The 20,528-nt window shown below is 38.2% G+C and overlaps 1 protein-coding gene across 8 annotated transcripts in view; it reads right to left on the bottom strand.

Moving 5' to 3' along the window:
• The window catches only part of UTRN (utrophin), a 388,166-nt gene that overhangs the window by 236,183 nt on the left and 131,455 nt on the right, over positions 1–20,528 (bottom strand). For all 8 annotated transcript variants that reach the window (XM_087773985.1, XM_087773987.1, XM_087773986.1 and 5 more), the window contains 9 exons: positions 20,198–20,377; positions 17,486–17,614; positions 17,168–17,338; positions 16,438–16,587; positions 15,050–15,187; positions 14,099–14,251; positions 7,416–7,607; positions 5,397–5,569; positions 1,038–1,188 (listed from right to left, as the gene is read on the bottom strand). In XM_087773985.1, the coding sequence (XP_087630111.1) occupies positions 1,038–1,188; positions 5,397–5,569; positions 7,416–7,607; positions 14,099–14,251; positions 15,050–15,187; positions 16,438–16,587; positions 17,168–17,338; positions 17,486–17,614; positions 20,198–20,377 (1,437 nt within the window). The remainder of the gene's footprint in view (positions 1–1,037; positions 1,189–5,396; positions 5,570–7,415; positions 7,608–14,098; positions 14,252–15,049; positions 15,188–16,437; positions 16,588–17,167; positions 17,339–17,485; positions 17,615–20,197; positions 20,378–20,528) is intronic.

Genomic DNA, 20,528 nt, shown 5'->3' with positions numbered 1-20,528 from the left:
GTAGTGCTAACAGATGATACGACTTTTTTTAACCAGTTCTTTTCATAACCTATGCCCCTGACTATTTCTGTAACTTAACAATATTTTAGCTAGGATAATTATGGCTGTGCTGCCATGGTCCCCAGACATCACAGAAAATCCATGAAACTAAAGGAAGTCAGAAAATGTCAGAATCAAACCTTCAAATATCCCTAACCACTACAAAAACCTTACATTGTTAGTAAAAATTTCTTTGCAACTAGATCAGGAATAAGATGATTCAAGAAAGAGAAGGGAAATGCCCTAGAAGAAAACTCCAAGCAGCAACAAGGATGAAATACAAACTATATGTTAGGTAGAACATACATTTCTTTAGCAACACATACCTTACTCTTGGATAACCATTATTCCCAAAAGCAAGGAAAAAAAATCTGATCCTTAAAGTTATGTTTTCTTCTCCTTATTTAAAAGGAAGTAAAGTAGTTTAGCTAAACAGAAAAGTCTGCTCTTCGATAATGATGAGCTAGAAAGACATTAGGGAATTAAATTCCAGAACTGAAGTCTGAAACAATCAAACCTAGGACATTTGTAATTGGAATCTTATAATTGCTTATACAAGGCAGGATCTTGCAAAGTCATTAGTTTAAAAAAATAATTTGCTAAGTTATAATTTACCATTGCTGGGGTCCATTTTTTTAATTATGAGTAGAAAGTAAGTTAAATGATATACTGGATTTCTTAACTGATGAACATATTTTTAAAGCTGTAACAAAACTTATAAAACAAGAAAAATTATGCCAACATTTGAATTACCCAATTATCTCAAACCCGTCCATATAAGAGTCATCATAAAACCCCATACTATAAGCAGGAGTTGAGATCTTCCCCAAGATTCATTTTAAACTGCAATTGAAAAAGAAATTTTAAGAGTTACCACTTTTTAAAGTGTAATTGCACAGCCTCATTTCAAATCTGTATGTCTATATAGAAAACCAGAATTTTAGACAAAAATCTAGACTTTTTCCAGCTTGCTTGTTTTCTGCACAAATCATACATACCTGCTGATGCAGCCCAGCTGTCTGCAGCTCCAGGCTTCCATCTGGACCACGGGCATCAGCTAATAACACTTCAGCTTCCGTTATCCAGTGGGAAAGATCGTTGAGATCACAGTGGAACTGTCTCCATGCCTCAATTGCTCTATCAAAGCCACTGTTTGAAAACAAAGCATTGAAAAATTACCCAAACCATTTCAGTGAAAAGGCTATGATTCCTACTCCAGTGAGTAGAAACTTCCCTTGCGAAATGGAAAGGCTAGCATATAGCCTGGTTAACAAAGCCCCAGTACTGAAGGCTGCCTGACATAGCAGCAGCTGGTAAAAGCCAACAGCACAGACTGTCATTAACTTCCAACTGAAGAGAAAAAGGGCAGTCCTCAGCAAACTTTTGTTTCTATCACTTAAAAAATAAAGATTGATTAGCTTCATCAAATTGGTCTGCAGAACTCTTTTTTCTTTATTATAAAACGGTTCAGATATCAGACAGTGTGGAACATGAAATATGATTAATTGCTCAAATATATTTTTTTTTATTCATAAACCATGGCATGCTGGTGCCTGGAATTTAATAAATGAAGGTGATTTTTATTATATAGAACTGACTGTATTACCAGAGGGCCCGCATAAGTAGGTCTTATACAATTTAATCACACAATAATTTACCAGGCATTTCATTATTATTACCATCTTTGCAGCCTCAAATTAACGTGTAGCTTAACTTGAAGGGCAACATTTTCTAGCATGGAACAGGCTGAATTATCACAGTCAGAAGGTGGTTTTTAACTAAAATGAGAGTTCTACTATGTTGACAAAATAACAAAACCAGCCCATGAATGTTAAATAAGAAAACCACATCAGAAAGGCATAGAGAGGGTGGGTGGCTTGCTTTCTATTTGTTGATAGCTAATTCTATGTTAGCATTATAAAGCAAATAGGACAGATGTCTCAAAGGACACAGGACTTGAGACAAAAAACCATGAAATCTACATCAACACCAACAGACTGGATAGCATCCCATTGCAAACAGTCGTTTTTAAAGACATAGGAGGCCAGGTCTCCTGCTCATCAGAGGACCCTCTAATGTGACAGAGTAAAGACCTCATCTGTAGCCCACTACTTCCTGTCTTAAACAATTCCAACAGCAAAGTCTCCGGAGTTACCGCTTATATACAGATGCAATCTGAAATTAGCAGCATAACATCAAAGATATCCAAACTTTAAAGAGCTACCATTGAATTTAATCAGTGAAGAAAATAAATGCAACAATCCCAAAATTCCTAGTGAGATTATTTTCATCAAAATTATATCTCATTTTTATCAAGACATCCGTATTTCCTGGCACAAGCAGGGCTTTTTTCTTATTATTAATCTTCATGTGGGCCAATTCTAATGAAGAAGAAAGCCTTAAAAATCTCCACTCTAAATTTTTTCTGACCCTACCTCCTAGTTCTACCGTTTCAGTTTCCTGTACACATCTCAATTCAATATACTAGACCAACCTGTAGACTGACCCCAAATCTCATTCTCCTTTTATTTCTCAGGTACATTTTAGTCTAACTGAACATATTGTCTCACAACAGTATCTCATTCCACATTTAATGAGAAGAGATATTCTAAGCACTTAAAAAAGTTTAAAATACTATTGTATTGGCTTCCTTCAAAATGAAAGTTTCTGGGGGAGTTTTGAACACATGACTTTTTCAGAATCCAGAATTTTAGAACTTTAGAGCAGAACACTTTAAGAAACAAAGCTTTAACTCCTGCTGTTTCCGTTGTGAGCCTACAGTTCCATCAATATTTTGAGCAACGAGATGAAGTTTCACTCCAGTTTTAAGCCAGGTGCACATGCTGCTGTTTCACTACAGACTGCCTCAGTTGAAAGAGAAAAGTACCAAAGTCCCGTCCACTACAGCACCAAGACTTGGCTACGCCTTGCCTCCTCTGCAGGAATCCACTTGCTTCCAAACCACAGCTCATTCCCAAGTCACCAACACTTTTAGCACTGGTGGAAAGCCCATGGCAGATGGAGCAGAACTAGCAAAGCAGCACTGTTACAAACAGCTCAACAAAGCATTACGCCCATACATACATGCACACAAAACAGACATTTTACTTTACACGTATGTTCAAGTCAAACTGAAGTCAACTGGATTTACTTGAAAACACTTAAAAAGCTTTGCTAAGTACAGTGTAATTCAACTTGTGCTTGGCTACATCAGAGCTTTTATCGAAGGTTTAACTACTTAGCTGGCACTCAATCACAGAATCATTACTACCTCTGAATACTAAATCAGTCTTTTGCCACAGACTTCAGATGCTGTTTCTACTAATTCTATCAAAATCTCCACCCACTCCAGAAATAGAAAAAAGCCAGAGATTATTAAGGAGACAGTCTTCTAGCCTTCTTGTTTATACTTAGGGGCAACACTAGGAAAAGCAAGAATAAACTTGGTTAAAAATTCTTCTTAGTAACAGAAAGGGTATAAAGATACTAATGCCAAAATACAGCATTTTAATATTGATATTACTATTGTCTTCATTAATCAAAGCATATTCTTCTATTAAAATTGTAGCACTTAATATATTCAGGAAGCTACGTACCATTTGAGCTTAAATTGCTAGTCCAGTAGTCCCTTTTGTATGAAAATCGTGCCCAATATTAGTCTCATTAAGATGCAGAGCTTTACAAACTTTATGAAGTTTGAGATTAATTTGTATTCAGTGAACCAACCAAGGAGGAAATCTGTTGCATTTTTCCAGCTAATCATAAACATTGAACTAACTCTTTGATACACTTATATTTTTCAATGGGAAGACTAGGTTTCTGGTTAAGCCTGACTACTTAACAAAATGAAGTAGTAAATGAAACTGTACTCATACTTACAAAAGGATAATATTAGTTAAAGCTTTTCAATTAAGTTACCGGAGGGGGGGGGGGGGGGGGGGGGAAGGCATAACTAAAGCTTAGTGCACATCACACCTATGAAGACAACAAAATAGCTGCAGGCATATAAATACAGATGGGCACCAGATTCTGGAGCAGTTGTCTCCAAATATGGTAGATGACCACAGGCAGTCAGCAAGAGCAGAGAAAGTAGTACCCTGCTGGCACTGCTATTTGTTTTCAAATTAAAAAACAGTGAAACAACAGTGCCTGCTGAGTTATTAGAAATCTTGATGTTTTACTGATCCAGTGGCCCAGAATTTCTGGAAGTCTCTTCTTAGACAATACCACCAACCAACTTTTATACTCCTACACATATACCAGTGCTCTGAGAAAGAGTTGAAAACATCAGCTTATGTAACACATGCTTCCTAAAAACATCTCTTCAAAATACACTACCAAACGTGTTTGATATCAGATTTCTGGTGCTACAAAGCAAGTGAAGGTGGCTAGACATTACTGTATGCTCTACAGAACTTCTGCATTAACCATCATATCACTACTAAAAAGCAAATACTGTAAGAGCAAATTAACTACAGTATGAGCCTTTGCATTTAAAGTTTCATAAAATTATTTTCAGTCATTAAGGGTTTTTTTGCAGCAATCTCAGCATCTACTGCTGTTTGCAGTGCCAGTACCTTCAGCTTAGTGGCAACTTCCCGAACACATACTTTCATACTCTCATCAATTCCAACTTAAAATGCCTGAGACGCTTTTCCAAGTTTGACTAAGGGGTATTGAGTTTATTTTTAAGCATTTGAAGATGATTCAGATAATAAGGCATTTTCAGTTTACAGTATCTTCTGTAAGGGACAGGGAGAAATCACAACTTAGTTTGACTTCCCCCCCCCCCCCCCTACTTTTTTTGGCATAAGTGAAATTACAGTTATTTGATCTTTGTGGAAAGGAAATAGGAAATACATTTTTCTTAAGCATTGATTTCAATATTCTCTTGTTCTCTCAACCACAAAAATTTTTAATATGGTCATCTCTCATCTTCAATTATTTACAACAAAGATTATTGGCAACTATTATACGTGATGTATTTTAAAGACCCCATCCTTTCAAACTCCTTCCTCCTTCAATTCTTTATTAAAAGATATCCTACTTAACATTTTTCTTCTAGAACTTTGTTTTGCAATACCTTCACAAAACAAAAATGTTATGTTTTATAAACAAAATATTCTATTTTATAACACAAAAACAATCAGCTTCATAAAGGCACCCAAACTACAATTTGCATGTTAACTATTTCAATGTTCAATAATTCTGGCAATTATTGTGTAATACTAACATATTAAAGCTGATTACTCCCAAACTCTTAATCTTCATCATTAGGGTACATTTGTAAAACACTTATATTCAAGTACATAAAATATTTACCACGTGGTCACAGAAACCAAACATCCTTGACTTACCACTTACGATCATTGTACATTCTATTAATTCTATCCCATTCCGCATTCAACTGGGTTAGTGCATCTCCTATTTGTATTGCCTCAGGTCCAGATGCTTCTAATATAACATCAGGCTGCTTCTCATGTATGACTGCAATTTGATCCCCGAGTTTATCCAAAATATCTTTTATGTTCTGCAAGGACAGTAATGACACAAGCCATCAGTAAAGTCAACACCAGCAGGAAATAAAATATTAGACCAAAAAATACTCTCTTCAAAACACTGTTCCAAAAAATTAGTATCTACAATAAGACCAAGATCATCAGCATCAGTAGTTTACAGATTAAATCAGTTTTAGCAACTGAATAGTCTGTCACACCTTTTTAAGGATGTGTCCTTCTCAGTTTGTTTGGTTTTGTTTTTGGGTTTTTTGTTTTGTTTTATGAAGAGGATTGAATATTTTCTATATCCAATCTGTTCCTGAGGTAAAGGGGCATACCATACTTCTGATAACAGCAGTATCTTCATTATTAAACAAATCTGCCCGTGCCATGAAGACATCGTACATATTCCTTCGTCATGTAAAAAATTAGCCACAAAACGTGACTTTATTATGCTTCACGTAACCTCCCATATGCACAGAACTGCAAAAGAATAAGCTACAAAAAAGTTTTAGATTTAAGTGACAAAGTTAAAGCAATCTATCTCAAATATCATTGAACTATGACGTGAAAATACCTTTAAACCAGATGCTGTTGTAAGACTGCCTTGGTATTCAGAGGACAAACAGTCCATGCAAACAGTGGAATTTACTAAAATTTCTAAAAATTCTATGCTCTGCTATTTGCTTCTTCTGAAAACAGCCTTAAAATATACGAAAATTTCAAAATCAGATGAGAGACCTGCACCAAAATGAAGTATTTTAAACCCATCTGAACATAAACACTCCTAATTGTACTTAAGGGAGCACAGAAGCAGAATAAACAGGAACAAGAGAATCTCATCAACAAAACAGAAGAGTCACCCACTTTGTCAAAGGTTGGCATCATTCCCCTGTTTGCTTTTGAAAACTATGCCAAAACACAAACATGAAAAATGAAAGTATGTACACAGCAAAGAAAAGCAGATTGGAAAAGTGGACTGAAATTCTGAAAAGCTTTTAAAGGACCTGTATAACAGCTGCAGAAACAGCTGATCTCGCTCTAGGTGAGAGGCAAAGCCTGACTACCTCAACTATAAGGACACATGGACCCCACTATGCTTCCCAACCCACGGAGGTACCTCTACACTGCACCACACCATGTGCAACTCCCAACTCCAATGGATGTTTTCTGTGGCAATCTCTGTATCGTGCTCCTTTGTATGCTCAAAATTAACGAGGACTCAGACTTCTACATACTTAACTCACATTTGACAGCAGGATTCAGTATTTTCAAACATACTTTCTTCATCCCCTTTTGAAGAAGGGCAAATCCTTAACTACTTCCTCATCATTAATCACACAGGTAAATCCACTGACTGGCAATGAGGAGAAATAGGAGCTTAAAATTGAGCACATATTGATGCTTTGCTAATCAGAACAGGTATCATTGTCTTGTGGCCTCATACATAGCTTCATACAAAAGTCAAGAATCTCTCTTTCTCCCTCTTGCCATGTGAGCCGTTGTTTTCATATGACACAGAGTACAGCAGCTATATTAAGGAGGCCAAGCAGGAACATAACGAGATTGGCTTTAGCATTTCTCTACATATTATGTAGGCTAAGTGATGAAAAACACATTTTTTCCAAGAACAGAAGTCAAACCCTTCTCCCCCAACCTCCCGCCCAGCTTCCACGCTGCTCCACTTCGTATCCAGATTCTGCATAAAAGAAAAATTAGCTACATAACTGTCTCATTATTTAATTTTCAGTGCACATCGATCCAGTATATACTGAGCAAAAGTACAAATACAGCTATACAGTCGCTAAGGTGTTTTTTTCTTCTGCTATTCCCTTCTCCCTTTCTTCCCCCAGAATATAATGCTTAAGCATGCAGTACCTTCAGCGCATCTTCTTGAGTAGAAAAATCCTCATAGATGCCAGTATTTAGCACTGGTGCATTCAGCAGCAGTTCAACATCAGCCATGGCCAGCAAGACTTTGTTGATTTCAACCAAGTATTCAGCCGAAAAAGGCAAGGTCCTAACCCCTGCAGCAAAGTGGCCTTTTAACCTCTGCTGGACAGGGATTGCCTAAAAACATGAAAGTTCATTTTATATTTCAAAGAACAAGCAATTTTATGAAAAAATCCTAAATCAGTACATTATATTCAGAATAAGTACTTTTCTACATTAAAAGACAAAACAAAGGCCTTTCTAGCAAAGTTGCATAAATTCAGAAAGCTGCAAGTCCTGCAGAGAACTCTTTCTATATTTATAAAAAAAAGTTAGAAAACAGTAGATACCACGCTTCGCAATGACCCTGTATTATTCTTTATTAAAACTCTAGGGAGTAGGAAGGCCACTGCTCTTTCTCTGACCTTGATCCTTTATCATTTCCAGAAGTTACTCTTTTTGATCAAGCCTGTATCTAGTTGTGATTGCAACCTACTGTCTGCTTTCTTCATCATCAAAGACTCCCAGGAGTTACCAATTTACTGAGGCAGACATTTTTTTCCTCTCCACATTCTTTTCAATAAGCATCTCCACCCATATTTCCCAACCATTTTTTAAATAAATTAGCGCACCACCAGTACCACAATATGTTTTTTGCAGCAATGAGAGACACTAACTCCTCAAGAGCTTGGCAATTGTTGTCTGCTCTGGCTGTAAGACCAGGCTATCTAGCCAAGAACCATGTTAGCAGATAAGAAAACAAGAACAGTTATTTAATGCAGTTTTTTCTTGGATTATAAAGGATGGCCTGGATCTGAAGCATTAGGACATCAGCTGCAAGAAGCTATACCCTGCCACGCCTGGCAAAGATAGCAGAGGCAGGCGAAGCACATACTCCGAAGACTGAAAGCAGTTTTTTGCCCAACAGGATTCTGTCACCATCTCTGAAAATAAGCCAGTTCTTTAAAATCAGCAATGAAAAAGTAAACCCACCTCCAAATACTGAAGAATTCAAGCAACTTCTAAGCCACCACCATTTGAGTCAAGCAAGATAGAGACAGAGGCACTCGACTATGATTTACTAACAGCTGAGAATACACTTAAGAGTGTGAAGAATAAATGTATGTTCACAGCCAAATTTCAGCCAGTGAATTTTACTTTGCAATTAGCCTGGGCTGGGTGCACACATGCAAATCTCTAGCACAGCTGACAACCAGTAAAGTATTAAGACCCCCTAATAAAGTTGTTTGCAAACACCTGTCTATCTTCCTCCTCCACATGTTTCTGAGCATATCAAATATGTCACTCAAATTAACTGCAATCTAACATATGCAGCATGTGTAGTCCAAAAGAAAAAAGGACTGCGGCAGAAAAGGTATGTTCACATATTCACCATTCAGGATTTCTTCTCATGCACTGAATGCTCCTAAGCATTTTATTTGTTTTGTGTTGGTTTAGGGTTTTCTGTTTTGTTGTTTTTTTTTTTTTTTGCCTTTTTTTTTTTTTTTTTTTAACAAGTAGACAGTCATCCCTGTATTGAAAGCAGGGACACAGTTGTACTTCCACAAGACCTTTACCGTGAAACATGGTATGCTTTCAGTCATTCGTTGCACACCAAAGAAACAGGATGTACATAAATTGAGCCTACTGAAAACAAGTATTACAGACAAGCATCATAAAATACTCAGCTTTGCTTTTGGTTCAGTAACAGTACAGCAAGCAAGCACCGCAGTAAAAACCATAAGCTACTCCATATGTTTGAGTTACAAACAGAGTATCTTGGTCCCTGATGCTCCCCAAACACATTTTCTTGAGGAGCTGTATATATTTTGTCAGCTTCCATCACTGAAATTTGGAGCAAAAGCCCAAGGCTCAGACAGTGGTATGATTTCCTGTGGAAGGTGAGGCCCCAGCTCCAAAGAAACTGAACAAAGCTCATAAAACTCAAAGTATCTTTTCCCCAACAACGTGCAATAAGCCTGGGTTTGAACAAATACCAGGATGCCTGCTGCAGCACAGCTGCTTGAAACATCTTCACAAGGTGTTTTCTCTAACTCCCCATCATCCCACAAGTCCCATTCTCACACAGGCAACAGTCCAGAATCTGGACTTTATCCAAATGAATAATAGGTCACTGGACTTTATTATCTTTCTACTTCACCCACATTGCTTTATCTCCCATTAGAAAAATCTTACACAAGATTTAAAACAGCATCTGTTGGCGTGTAAATTTGTTTTCCACCTGTTGCCAACACTGACATATACTGAAACTTTCTGCTTCCCCAGTAGCACCATCCTGGGCCAGGCTGCTGCTCTTCTGAAAAGCAGTGAATTCCTCCTGGTGCTGTTCCTGCAGAGCACACCTCATTACTAATCTCCTCCAGCTTCCTCCCATCACTGAGATGATGTTTCCTTCTTTCACAACCCTCCTCCTTAAAGGTGAACATATGCAAGTGTTACAAACACATTAATGCTTTACTACAGCTGAGTTTTAATTGTTCAGCTGTTCTCTACCTTGCATTGCAGACTGGCAGCTTCTAAAATGCAGCATGAAGTACCAAAAAATGGAAAAGCAGAAGTTTGACATAACTGTCTCACACAAATCAAACATCTAAATGTCACAGAAAATGGTTTTCAGGTTTTTGTTTTTGTTTTTTTTAATTTAAAAAAAAAAAAACACAAAACAAAACACAAACAGGCAAGCAAACCCTTCAGCACCCACAAATAGCAAGTTAATCAAAGGTTATTCAGGAGGAGATCTGACTGGATGAGTTAATAGCCCTTTTCTACTTTAATTTCAGTGGTGACAGAGCATGTTTATTAAATATGGTCTCTCTTTAAATACTAGGAAAAAATGTAGGACTAGGGGAAAGAAGGGGAATACTCAGTTACTAGTGTACATTCTATAAATAAGACCTCTCAATGAGAGCTGCTAAAAATAATTTTAATTCAGTGGTCAAATAAAAATTTGTTTCCTCCTATACTTAGCATCTCATTTGAACTGCAATTCAGAATTTGGTTTCAGATTTTCTTCCCCTTCCCCCTTTTACACTCAAATACCTTTTGAAACAAAATCTACCAAAGATTCAACTCAAGGAGATACTATGACTTGCTTCCAAGTGCATTTTGGAAAATACTGCCCAAGAAATTGACATAAAATTAAATAATTTACCTTCCATTGTTTAACTACATAAACATTTTAACCAAAAGTGTTTACCCAGTCTAATCTCAGATCACACATTACTTATCTTTGCAAATAAATACCCATTTGATTAGAAATGCTCACTTTTTAACCATTCCTTGCCTCCTCTCTCTCACACTCAAAATATGTCATAGCCAGTTTTCTAGGAAAAGGTTTTCCAAAGCTAAAATCTCATGTCAATTTTATTTGTTCTCCTGGGTTAATTAATGCAGTCAGTAAGCAACATATTTGTGGGCAATGTAGCTAACGGTTCACATTTAGGTAACTCAGAACTTTCCCTATAAAAAGCACAATAGGCAAACAAACATGTTTTCTTTATTACAGGAATAATACTTCAAGAGCCTTCAAGATGGTGACTGTGTTTCAGTTTATAGGAAAAACTGCACCGTGCCTGCAACAGCAAATTCACTTACCATCTGCAAAATTATCATTTTCACTTCAAAACAGTTTTCCAAAACCTGGAAAAATCTCTCAGGAACTTTAGTCAACTAATTACCTCTGCAATTTAAGGTTTAATTTTTCCTTTCTCTCATTCCAAGCCAAGTAAGAATACAGCAATTCAAATAAATACTAAAGCAAGTTTAGAAAAGAAGGAACTCAAAGAGACAAACTTCCAATGCAGGCTTTTCTAGCTAACGGATTTGTGGCAAAACAAAGGTTATTCAGAAGTACCTGCTATGCAGAAGGGTTACCAATATTTCAGAGACACTTAACTCCATAATCCCTAGAAGCATACATGACGAGGAATCTTTATGATCCAGCTACTTCCAGCAAATCAATATATACATACGTATGACCTTCAAGCACCATAAATAAGTCCTCTCCTCCACACTCATTTACAAAAATGTAAATAATGTATTATATAAAATCTAAATCAGAGTCTACTCCCCAGCTTGGTGGCTTAAATCTTTCCTTCCCTCCCCGTTTGTTCATTTCAAACACTAGTTTATCTTCCTTTGCTCACTGCACCTTCCTTACATCAAGGTGTGGGGCTGAGCCAGCTGCACACCAGTGGGCCAAGAATTTGTTTAGTGCTTCTCAGTCCTGAGCTGAGATGAGCAAAAAGCACTGCAATTTGCTATTTGGTTGTCTGGGGGCCCTATGGGTACATCCAGGGTTTCCCTTTCCCCACCTCCATCAGACATCCATGCTGCCTAAAAAAGGGGGAGGGAGGGTGTTCAAGCACAGAATAGATGTTAAAAATTGGGGAGGGTCAGTTTATGTTGCAGAATTTTAGCATTAGGGTTCCCCCAGATGCTGAGGGTGAGTTAAGTGTGGTGGCTCAAAGAAAATTCTGGAGCAACTGCGTTCATCTAAAATGATGATGATATTTGGGAACACTGTTGCTCCCTTCAGAAGTGATATGGTCCCATACCATTTTTTATGCTCACAATCAATTAGTAAAGCAGGTGAAAGAACAAGCCATAAAAGTCAAATAAGGTCATCTGAGACAGGCTGGCTTACCACTCAAGTATCAGAAAGCTAGAGGCACAGACACTTGCAGCAAAAGCAGCAGTTTCCGAGTTTCACAGCAGTAAATGAAAACTGCTGTGGTCCCTTTCTGAAAGCCTAGCTGACTCAGCCAGACTAGAAACTACATCTGGAAGTATAGGGATATTTTTACACAACTTAACTAATTCTGAGCAAAGATAACATTTCTCCATCAATAATCTATTGTAATTGCTATGGCAATCCATATTTACGTGATATTCTGCATTCAGCACCCAGATACCAAGATGCAGTAATTCCAGGAATGGATCCAGCAGCGCCAGTATATCCCTAAAGAAAAGGGCTTTATAGGAGGCAAAAGGATCTTCCTTAGAGAAGATCAGTCAACCTGCAGTGAGACCAACAGTGACAGGGAAGACCACTCTGTGGCACAACTGGACTGCTCCCATTAGCAAAGAACCATTTAGGTGCACCTTTTTCCCTTTTCAATCCAGTAACTGATTCACTCAAAGCATCTGATGGTCAAACAGAAAAAGTGGATCATGTTGTTTTACTTTAAATGCGCGTGGATCCCCATTTCCTTCAAACAAATTCCCTGGCATCAGTCAGGTCCCAAGGAGCTCGTGCGCAAGTACCACAGTACACCAGGAGTGACCACTGGCGACCCAACAGAGCTGTCAGATGTTGGACAGTTAAACAGACCCTGGGACCATCTTTGCTGCCCAGCTCTGTGTGGGAGGCTTATAATTTGAAAAAGTCTCTCTGAAGAGAAGCAGATTTAAACGGTTTACTTTCATAGCTGATACTGAATAGCCTGCGTGACCAAGGAGAGCAGAGCATTTGCCACAGGTCCACAGCTATCACAGGCAGCTGAAGCCACATAGCACTACAGGTGTGAACGAAGAGCATCGCATTATAATTTTGTGGTGCAAGTCTTACAGGGAACCAGAGCATTTTACCCCTGCCTCCACGTTAATTGGTGCTGGGTTGAAAAGTTACAGAGCATTCAAAAAGAGATTGATTGGTTTTGATTATGAAGCTTCATATGCAGAAACTCAGAAGTACTTGACAGATTGCCTAGCCCCCAAGCTTGTCCAAGAAATTACTTATTGCTTCACAAGGCTTCTCACTGTTATTGCCTAAAATATTAATGCAATTACCATGCGGTCAAAGTGTTTTGAAGGATGAAAAGGAAAAATAACATTAAAAAAAAAACACACCACACACCACAAAAAAAACCCTCACAAAACCACCAAACCACAACAAAACAAGAAAGCCACTCAAACTATCTGTACCCTCAACAATTAAGAGATACAGCTTTCTGGGCAGTAAATTTTATCAGACCCTGACATCTTATTAAAACAGTTGTGAAACTGTTTGTCAAGACCCACGCACACAGATTATCACGCATAACTCTTCTCATCAGACATACTTCAACCTTTATCATTTTTATTAATCTTCATTGTGTACAGTAATATCAATCACATGAGGGGAGTTATCACTCCCTAAGCACTTGAGGCAGCGAAAGGCAGCATCTGAGCAGTTACATCATCCCGACCACAGGAAGCAGAGGCACTGAGTTTAAGCCTCAAACGAGACTTTAACCATACGTACCTGCACCAATCAGACACTGAATCAGAATGTTTGAGCCAGGGTATCAAAAAGACCTAAGCATAATCCCCATGAGCAAGACTGGCAAGAGAAACTGTCCTGGTTCAGTCACGCTGCCCAGATCACGCTCTAAGACTTGGGCCTGATGGCTGGGGTATTTTGGACCTGTGATGACTATATAGAAACGCCAAACTAGTCTATGCAGATAAATTTCCTAATGAAAAATGAATGCTGTCATTTTGAAAACACTTCTTTCCAGGAAAGTGTCAAAAGAACAGCCATAAAACCCTAATATATGAATCTCTAATGCTCATACATAGCGTTCACTCTGTTTGCTCTAAGAAAAAAAAAAAAAAGTCTCATTTACCTGTAGTTTTTGTTCATCTTCCACACCTTGCAGTCCTGACAGGCGGTGCTCAGCCTCATCCAGCCACTTCATTAGACTGTCATGTTCCTTCTTATACTGGGAAAACACTGGAGAGAGTTCCACCACCTGCCTCCTTTGAAATGACCTGCACTCCTACAATCCAGTGTATTAAGAAAATACGGTATAAGGGGAGGGAAGTAGTGAACAGAATAGGTCTTATTCATTTGAAAAACCAAAACACTTGAGGGATTAATTCAAAGAAGCAAATTCCAAAATATGCAACAGTAGCCATTTATTTTTTAAAAATACCTACATTCTAGTTATCTGTGCAGACCTGCAACCAAAGCCAGCCTGAGGGTCTTACCCTGCTTTTGAGCTACACCTCACCTTACCAACTCTAGTATGATTCAAACAGGTGAGGTAAAAGGAGTATAAGAATACGGAACCCCTTTGTTCTACACAAAAACATTTTTAATATGGCATGTGTATGAAAGCACCACAACATACTAGCGTCCACAAATAATACCCTCTATGGGAAGCAAGAGGATTCAGGAGCAGACTCATATTCACACAAACCTCTTCAGCTGAGAACTCAATGAATGCGTTTGTGTACATGTGTCTATGTAGTCACTCTTGATGCAGCCTGATGGTGGAGACAAACCTCTGCTGGAGGTCTGTCTGCACCCATCTGTGTAAACACATATAGGGTGGCCCTCTGTGAAGCTGCAAAAAGGACTTTAAAAATCAAAACCACTCCCCCAAAACTTTGGAATGACAAAATTCCTATTTTGGAATTGCAAAGATTCAGAGATTGAAGCTGTTGTGTACACCCATTAAACTCGTCCCCAGAAAATCTTATACACTAAAAAAGTCATAAGCAGGGTGTAAGTGGGATACCAAAGCGAAGACTGCATGAATGAGCTTTAACTATAGTAACTACCATAATCATACCTGCACACTGTTGTACTTTTTCTGCAGAAGCAACAGCTGTATGCGGATCTTCTCTCTCTTATGGTCCTCCATAGGCTGCTGTAACAACTGCCCTCCTCTCTGTAAAACTTCTTCAATCTGAGCTCTTTCTTGATCCAGCTAAAATTACACAAGTCTGTATTACCTACAGAAAGCTCAGCTATGGTTTCCAAAATGAATTCATTACCTGCTCAGATATTAACAGTAACGGTTCCAAACTGTTGTTTTATTATCCAAATGTGAGCTAAACTAATCCAAGCAGAGATTGTCCTCCACAACTACCAAATCCTAAAATCCAACTTGGTCATTCCATAAATTTCATAAAGAGATGCTCTGCAAGAAGCTCACTCAACGAGCCAGCAGTAGGCAGCCACAGCAATGGGGTTCTATTCTGAACATTCCTTGACGCTAATAAGCAAGCTCAGAGCAGAATAGCAAGAAAATGAAACTGTAATAAATATAAACCCAGCACAAAGGGGAGCATATGTTCTATAGCAATAATTTCTTCCATACTGGCCTTTTAAAAACACTTTTGTGTAGTATACATGCCATTTTCCCTAGACTTATATTCAGCTTTCCAGCTCAGTTTATACTATTTCATGTGCTTAAAAGGAAGGCAGATATGATGGCCTGGCAGGACTTTACCCAATTTTGTAGCCAACAAGGCTATTGTGGACAAGATGCAAAAAAAAGTATGACAGTGTTATACAAGTGAATAGCAGAGCCTAGATAAGAATCTAGAAAAAGATAAATTTTGTTCCAAGTTCTTGTTTGGACTTGCTGTGAGCCATATTATAACACTCTTATTTGCACCTCATCTCACAAGTATCCACTGACCTGACCTATGCACTGTGATTCAATATACCATACCAGTTTAAATCTAAAGTGAAAAAATTCTCTACCCAATGCAATAGATTAGAGGCTCAAAATTGCCAAATACATCGTAAAAGTCTCAGCTGCATTAAGGAATCATTTCAACATAAGTTCAAACAGTTAGATATGAAGAAAGAAAAAAGTTTTGCACCCTATTACTTCTACAGGAAGGATTCCTTATAAACAGCTACTTTGGGTAGAAGAGAGAAGATAAATAAAAATCAAAGTTCGCTACCTGAATTACACAAAACCGTTAATAAAATACAGACTGATGTAAGACTAGTTACTCTCAGTGCGCCAGCCAAGAGGCAGCAGCTATGGGAAAAGTATGGGAAAATTGTGCAGTGTTTCCAACAACCTAGTAATTCCCTTCATTTTCTACTTCTGTCTTAAAAAGATTTTCTCAGAATTCCCCCTCAAAGTCTGGAGGGATGTAACACATGGACAAAATAGAAAGGGAGTTAGTCAGTTATTTAATTCTTCCGTTGCTCACAAACCTTTTCATCTTCCCCACTCAACTCCAGATGCTTTTCCACAACTTTTAACGTATTCTGTATGTCACTCTCAAATTCTTCCAGGTCTGGAAAAGCTCCTCTGACTTCATGGGGCTCTGACATGACAGGAAGTCGTTCTTGTCCAACAAGCATCTACAAAGCAAAATAAAAACTTTGTTCAAGCTGAAAATTTAGTCTGAGTTGTTGACACACAGCTTAATGATTTAAGCCAATTTTCCATGAACAGGCATAACAGTTTGTAGGACCATCAGATAGCAGCATAAAAAAAAAAAATTGCAAGAGTTGTTTGATCTAACACTAAGAGCTAGCTTGGATACAGTGTTGATAGGTACTACCAAGCTTCTACCTTCAAACGTCAACCCGAGCATTTTGGTCTCAAAACAAACAAAAATCCTCCAGTCACATTAGCTTATGGTGTTGTTCTGTACTTCATATTTATATGTACTGCAACATATACATTTTTCCAAATCTTTAACACAGTTATTTGTAAGTTTTCCCTTGCAAATCAAATCATCACCTGCTACTCAGGTAAAAAAAAGCAGTTGGTCTAAAATCAGTCTGTCCATTTTTCACATACAAGTATCTACACTTAAAAGAGAATCAAAAGCAGTGAAGTGCTGTTCTAATACATAAAGATCTATCCCCTAAAACTATTTGCCATCATTTTGGCATAGACCCCCCCAAGCACGTTTTGGAGCTCGCTCACCCTCACCTTGGCGCTTTTGATGTGCTGAGAAACCTTCTCAAAGTTACGGTTCAGTTCTGCCAGTTTGGGTTCAACAAGTTCACGGCATGACACCCCCCGACCATTCATTAGGATGATAGCCTGATCACGCACATTATCCACGCGAAGACTAACATCATCTAATTCAGATGTTAAGCGCTAAGAAATGAAAGAAAATGCAAATGGTTACACTAGGAAAGGAAAAAAAAAAAAATCAAAAAACAAAACCAAAAAACCACAGGCAGCAAACCTGACTCGACTTCATTTAGAATCCAGAAGTTGTTACTTGACAGTAACATTTCCTACCTTCACAGTTTCCTCCTTTTTGCTTGCTGACTTTTTCTCAATCTCATCCAGCAAGGCTTCACCCTGATATAACCAAGTACTTATGTGGGCAACATTTTCATCAAAAATTTCCAGCTGACTCTGATGATTCTGGAAAAAGATGAAAAAAAAAAAAGTATCAATGTGAGAAACTTAAAAAAAATCCAGGGAAAAAAAAACAACACAAACCCAAAAAACACCCACACAAAAAAACACACACACACAAAAAAAACCCTGCCAAAACAACCACTATGAGTAAAAAGGAGATCAATAGAATAAAGTCTTATGGATACACCTTGGAAAGGAACACTGAAAATTAGATTGTACTTCTCACCTTCAATAACTATTTACAAGAATTCAGTTTTCATTCTAGACCCTTAGATATTATTGTTTCTAATTCATAGAAAGGGAAACAGAAATAGCTGAGGTGGTTTGTCCAACTAAAGACAGACAATGTATTACAACATTACAGCCAGACCACATCATCTCAGGCGACCAAAAAACCCACAATTTTTTCAGTTATCACTAGGAGATACAACAGTACACATTATACATGGTTGTTGTTGCATGTGCTTTGTTTTGGTTTTTTAATTGAAAGGGGATTATACCAAAACCTACAAATTATAATAGCCAAGTTTTTATATTTTACTGATTACATTAAAATATTTCTTCCTCTTAAGAAAAGTCACCACATTGTAGACATGCTAATTAGGCCTGCTTTCATATGTAGTCAGAAATTATATCATTAGGTGCCACAGACAAACACACTATTCTGTGTGATAAAACAAAGCTACCAGATTCAGAAAAGTACCGTCCTCCTTAAGCATGGAGCTTCTTACCCAAAAAAAGGGTAACTAAGCTTTGATCGTTTAGACAAACAAAACAAAGGGAGGGGAGGAAAGAGAGAGGAGGCCTCTGATTGCTCTCTATATCAAGAAACATATTTTCACCTAGCAAAAGAACAATTTAACCTAACAAAGTCAGCAGAAAGACAATACTCATCACCAGACATGAACATAATTTAGAAGGTTTTTAGTTGTGGATCATCCTTGCAGCATTTACAAATAAGAGCAAACTACCTGACTACTCCTAACATGGACATCATTGGATTATGAAACAAACAGTACGACCTGCAACAGGCACTGGACAGGATGCACAGGGCTCACCATCTAGGTATACACCAATGTTTCCACAATTTCAGCCCATATCAGGGGCTTCTGAAGGTGGATTGTCATAACTAGCTGAACAACATAGAAATACCTTAACTATCTGCTAGTATCAGTCTGATACTAGTATTAACTGTAGACTGTTTCATGCCCATTTAGCAAAACTTGCAGCTTTAGGCTATATAATACACTTAGTCTTCCATTTACTCAGCCAAACAGATGCTGTTGGCCTCAACTCTGAGCTGGCGTACTCTTAAACGCTTGCAGTTATGGGCTGTTTGAAAGAGCAATAGGCTGTCAGAGGGTCTCAAGTACTTTGCTGAACACCACTAGGAAGTTATCAATTGTCCATTAAACAGCCATCATCTGGGTCTCGAGGAAATCTATCGACACAAAAATGCTCTGTTTATGCTGGAGCTGGCACAGAGGTTTCTTTCACACTGAATAAAGAGCAGCATACACAGCAGCCTCATGGAAACCAGTCCTTTTGGGCTAGTTACTTTTGTTTTCTACTTTCTATAAGCTTACTTATATTAGTAAGTTACATAGAAAACACAAGGTCCAACTTCCGGGCTAATTAGCCGTTAGGAAACAAATAACACTTCCATAACCTGGTGGGGTTTTTCCCCTCATTTTAATCTGGCGGAATTGGCTACTACCAGTTAATGAGTAAAACCAGCAGTTTTATGAATGCTTGTATGCCCCATAACCCACTCATTCTATGTGCGACGGTAGATGCTCCCTTTCAGGATAGTTTAGAAAGTTACTTCTATGCACTAGAGTAGCAAGCATTGTATTAAGGGCTAAACAACAAGTGGGCATAAAAGGCTAGCACTATTGGTGTAGCAGAAGAGAAAATAATAAAACATTAACAGGGAAGAGGTACAAGGAGATAAATTTGTAAATAAGGACAAAAGATTAAAAACATAATGTGATGGCACCTAAAGGCGGGGAGGAGAAAGGAAAGATAAAGAGATTAAAATAATATATAAGTGAAAAGTATTCACTAAGCATATGGTGGATTATCTATAGAAAAGAGGAATTACACCACAAAGTCTAGGGAGAGTAAGAACCCAGAAAAGAGTCCTAGCACAGAAGCCAGGAGAAAGGCAAAAGAAAAAAAGTTAAACATAGCTTTATTCTCTACAACTAAGCAGGTTATTCCCACAAGGTCAAGTTAACTGTCTGCCTGGGATATTTACATAGTTTCATCACTCTCACATCCAGATTCTGCATTATTATCTCCTACCCACTGAGCAATAGCTACTACTACCAAGCGCATGGCACCAATGCCTATCAGCACATCTAAAACACTTGCAAAACAGTTCCCCACCTTCCTCATTGTATATAACCTCGTGACTCACCTCTCCATTTACAGACTAACCAGATATCCGTTCTACATTCCTTTAAGTTCATGAGGCACCATGGAAGCTTCACATCACAGTGAAGTGAGACAAGTAAAAACTGCAGCTGCTGCAAGGGTGGGGAGGGAGAACCACCATGAATATTTCTCACGCGTGCAACTTACCAACAAGGTGTCACACCAGTCCTCGGTCCAGGTCCGAACTCTGCTCCAGCCAGCATTAAGGACACACAGCTTCTCCTCCAGGGAAGTCTCGCTCCCTTCCACCAGAGCCTGGAGTGCAGCGCAGCTTTCCGTGATGCTCTTCAGATCAGCTTTCCTCCTCTCCAGCTCTCTCAGCACATTCTGAAACAAGAAGAGCCATTAACACTGCACACTGCTCCCAATCACAAGGGCAAGGGAACCAGATTTCTACCTCCACAGGAAACAAATAGTATCATAGATGATCTTCATTTGAGAAAAATCAAACCAAGTAGAATCACATTCTGTTTATACT

The sequence above is a fragment of the Nipponia nippon genome, unplaced genomic scaffold (genome assembly GCF_047370975.1).
Source record: "Nipponia nippon isolate SJK-2023a ecotype South Korea unplaced genomic scaffold, ASM4737097v1 scaffold_4, whole genome shotgun sequence".
NCBI classification, from domain to species: Eukaryota; Metazoa; Chordata; class Aves; order Pelecaniformes; family Threskiornithidae; genus Nipponia; species Nipponia nippon.
Note: the sequence above shows the minus strand (reverse complement) of the source record. Positions and strands in the feature narration are given on the sequence as shown.